Here is a 3736-nt window from a genome sequence, read left to right as displayed (position 1 = left end):
TCCTTGTGGACTACACTACCCAGAATGCACGTGGCCCTTCCTGCCTTTGCGGCGGCCATCGAGGAAGCTGGCGGAAGGACGCTACACATCCGCCTTCGAACTGCGCCCCGCCCTTATTAAAATCGTAAACTGATGACATCGATGTATAAGTGAATTTAATTCTTGGAGAAGTTTCTTTCCGCCCCCCCCCCCCCCCGGAGTTCCCAGTGGGAGGCAATAGGCTTCTGTTCCCAAACTAAAGATGTCCACCAAGCGGCGGATTTGTGGGTAAATGGGAGTCAGACCAGAAGTGGGCCACCGGGCTTGCGTTCCGCCTGGGGACCGCGCTCGCCTAGGAGTGAGTCTGATTTTACCTGAATGGCTGAGCGCTCGTACCCGCCTCCAACAGGACCCAATCAGAAAGAGGGAAAAGCGGGGCACTGAGCAGCGATTGGTTGGATCCTGGGCCAATCGGAAGAGCCCTAGTTTGGCGGGAGTCTTGACCGCCGCGGAAGCTCTGGGAGTCTCCGCGCCAGCTGTCGGTGTCCGGCCGCCGTGGCCATGTTCGTGTCCGATTTCCGCAAGGAGTTCTACGAGGTGGTCCAGAGCCAGGTGACCCCTCCTCTTGGACCTCGTGGCCTTGTCGGGGGAGGGGGGGTAGGGATGAGGGGGAGCGGCCGTGGGAGGGCACGGGGGCCCCAGTGTTGGGGGTCTCTGCCTTCAGCTGGCCCGCTCTTCTCCTGACAGAGGGTTCTTCTCTTCGTGGCCTCGGACGTGGACGCCCTGTGCGCTTGCAAGATCCTTCAGGTGAGCCTTGTGTACCCTGGAAGGGAAGGGCGGGGCCCCGGGCTGAGTTGCGTGCAGGGCGGGAGGTGTGGAGCAGAGCGGGAGCCACCCCTCACCCTCCCACCTCTGTCCCCCCCCCCCCCCCCCCCCCCCCCGGCCCTACTCTCCCCCAGGGAGGGCGCAGGCTGCGGTAGCGCCTGGAGCCAAGGAAAGCTGCGGAGGGGCCCTCAGAGAGGTCGCCTAGAGGCCAGAAGCGTTGGGTAGGTTAGAGAAGGACTCGGGAAAAGGCAGGAATACCAGCTAGTATTTTTGCAATAACCTGGGCCAAAAAATGCTTGCATCGGAGAGACCCTTAGACATGGAGTGGCTTCACCAGTGTACGGTTCGGGTAGAGGACTCTGACAACGGAGGACACAGTGGGGTCATCAACAACACTGGAAACTCAGATTCCTTTGTCTGTTAAGGACGATCATTGGTTCTCTTTTGAATATGATGCAGTGTTTACATGACCTTGGGTCAGGAACTACTCCTCAGAAGACCTAGAAATAAGATCGGCTTTCCCTCCCAATGTTTTCCTTTGGTAATTTTCAAAAATTAGGCAAAGTTGACAGAATGATACAGTGATCACTCACATCCCCATCACTTACTTTCTCCCATGAGCGTTTTACTAGTCTTACTTTGTCACCTGTCATTCGTTTCTCAAGCTATATTGTTCTTAAGTGCACTTCAAAGTAAATTGCGGACGTCCTTAATTTGATAGATTGAAAAATGATCTCTCTCAGGCCTTGTTCCAGTGCGATCACGTGCAGTATACCCTGGTTCCAGTTTCTGGGTGGCAAGAACTTGAAACTGCATTTCTTGAGCATAAAGAACAGGTATGGAAAAAGCATTTTAGAATAATTAGTCTTATTTTATTTGGTTGTAATTTCTTTTCTTTTCTTTTTTCTTTTCTTTTCTTTTCAAGATTTTAGGGCAGCCCAGGTGGCTCAGCGGTTTAGCGCCGCTTCAGCCCAGGGCCTGATCCTGGAGACCCGGGATTGAGTCCCACGTCGGGCTCCCTGCATGGAGCCTGCTTCTCCCTCTGCCTGTGTCTCTGCCTCTCTCTCTCCCCTCTCTCTGTGTCTCTTGAATAAACAAATAAAATCTTTAAAAAAAAGAAAGACTTTATTTATTTATTCATGAGATAGAGAGGCTGCCCAAGACTTGCTATAAATTTAAGCCTGTATAATGCCATTTCAGAGAGCCAGCCCAGTCCAGTAGGGTGACTGAGATCTGGAGAGGCTCTCTTATGCATTTGAAGTCTTGGTCTGCTCCTTGTCAGCTTCGTGGCCCTATGCATGAGCCTGGGTCATGTTGAGTCTCCACATACTGCTCTGCAGAGCAGAGACAACCACAGGGCCAGTCATGGGGCCTATCTCATGGTATTACTGTGGAAATGAAATAGCATTTGGAATATGTTAAAGCACTTAACACAGGCCAGCTGTGGCCATTTTTGGAGTCTTTTAATTGTCAGGGCCTGCCCAGTGTCAGGGGCTTGACATGTCTCAGCAGAAGGGCTCAGGGGCCTAGAATGCTGAAGGTGAAGGACCTACTCAAGGCACTTACTTCACAATATCTCTCTTTTTTCCAGTTTCATTATTTTGTCCTCATAAACTGTGGAGCCAACGTAGACCTATTGGATATTCTTCAGCCTGATGAAGAGGCTGTATTTTTTGTGTGTGACACCCACAGGCCAGTCAACGTCGTGAATGTATACAACGAAGCCCAGGTAACTCAGCCTTTGGGGCCCATGTCTTCCCTGAGTCCTCCTGTCCGTGGACAATATCATACCTGCTGTTCTAAGCAAGGCATTGTATCTACCTCTGCTGTAGGAGTTGGAACAGCCTGAGGGCAAGAACCTGGTCTTGTTTATCTCTGGTGAGCACCATGGTACCTAAGTCTTAGAGGTGCTCAGAATGCATTTTGGAATTCATTTAACCTAAGAAGTGTAGGGACCAGGACCCTGCACTGGGCCTGCCCTCAGAGCTCAGGCCCAGCCCAGCATCATTGAATATCAAGATCTAGAGGCATTAGCTCTAGAAGTGGGGCCAGGATTTCCCTGCCCATCAAAAGGGTGGTATGAGGACCAGCAAGATGATAGTGTAAGAGGCCACCATTAGCCTGAAATGGTGGTGCTGTGCTTTTCCTTTGAACCCCCAGTAGCAAGCATGGAGCCTGGCATAGGGCAGCCACCTAACCATTCTCTGAGTTGAGTCCCCCACCACCCACCCCCACTCTTGTGTTATCAAAGTGTTGGCCCCAAAGTTCTCAGCTTGGAACCGCTTTTTGAGCCAACAGTTTTATTCAAGTAGGTGTCACACACCTTCATGTCTTCCATTAGAGTCCAAGTTGCAGGATATTCATTTTGTTTGCTTGCTGTGTGGCATAAGAGGAAACATTTTTTCTCAGACTAAATGACAGTGGATAGTTTTTAAACTTTTGGAATTTTTGCATAACGTGTGGTACATCTCCACTGCCTCAGTGAACAGAAATGAAAACAAGAAAATGCTTGAGAGGTCTGAAATTCTCTCAAATGAGGGACTCTTTGTACAGAAAACTGAGTCAGCTCAGTGGGAAGTAAGATTGTGCAAGAGAAAAACCTGAGATGGAGAATTTTCTGTTAACGAGAGAGGAGAGTGTTGGTTGCTTTTTGTTTTAATCTTAGATCAAACTACTCATTAAACAAGATGATGACCTTGAAGTTCCTGCCTATGATGATATCTTCAGGGATGATGAAGAAGAGGAGGCTGAAGAGCACTCAGGAAGTGAAAGTGACAATGGATCAGAGCCTTCTGAGAAGCGCACACGGTTGGAAGAGGTGGGTTTGGGCCTCCCCACAGTCTTGAGGGACTTGTCATTCCCAGAGGTCAGAGCTCAGACTGGAGCCTATGGGGCCCCGGAGTTAGCTGGGATTCAGCAGGTGTGGGTGTTG

At 50.4% G+C, this 3736-nt stretch overlaps 1 protein-coding gene across 2 annotated transcripts in view; it reads left to right on the top strand.

Moving 5' to 3' along the window:
- The first annotated feature begins 334 nt into the window (after nt 1-334).
- The window catches only part of CDC45 (cell division cycle 45), a 31264-nt gene continuing 27862 nt past the window's right edge, over nt 335-3736 (top strand). Inside the window, exons 1-5 of one of the 2 annotated variants that reach the window (XM_049101884.1) lie at nt 335-591; nt 727-786; nt 1548-1640; nt 2396-2533; nt 3470-3622. In XM_049101884.1, coding sequence (XP_048957841.1) covers nt 541-591; nt 727-786; nt 1548-1640; nt 2396-2533; nt 3470-3622 — 495 coding nt within the window. In that variant the 5' untranslated portion in view covers nt 335-540. The remainder of the gene's footprint in view (nt 592-726; nt 787-1547; nt 1641-2395; nt 2534-3469; nt 3623-3736) is intronic. The other variant, XM_049101883.1, reaches the window with a different exon arrangement.

Source organism: Canis lupus, chromosome 26 (genome assembly GCF_003254725.2).
Source record: "Canis lupus dingo isolate Sandy chromosome 26, ASM325472v2, whole genome shotgun sequence".
Taxonomy (NCBI): Eukaryota; Metazoa; Chordata; class Mammalia; order Carnivora; family Canidae; genus Canis; species Canis lupus.
This window is presented reverse-complemented; position numbering and strand designations above follow the sequence as displayed.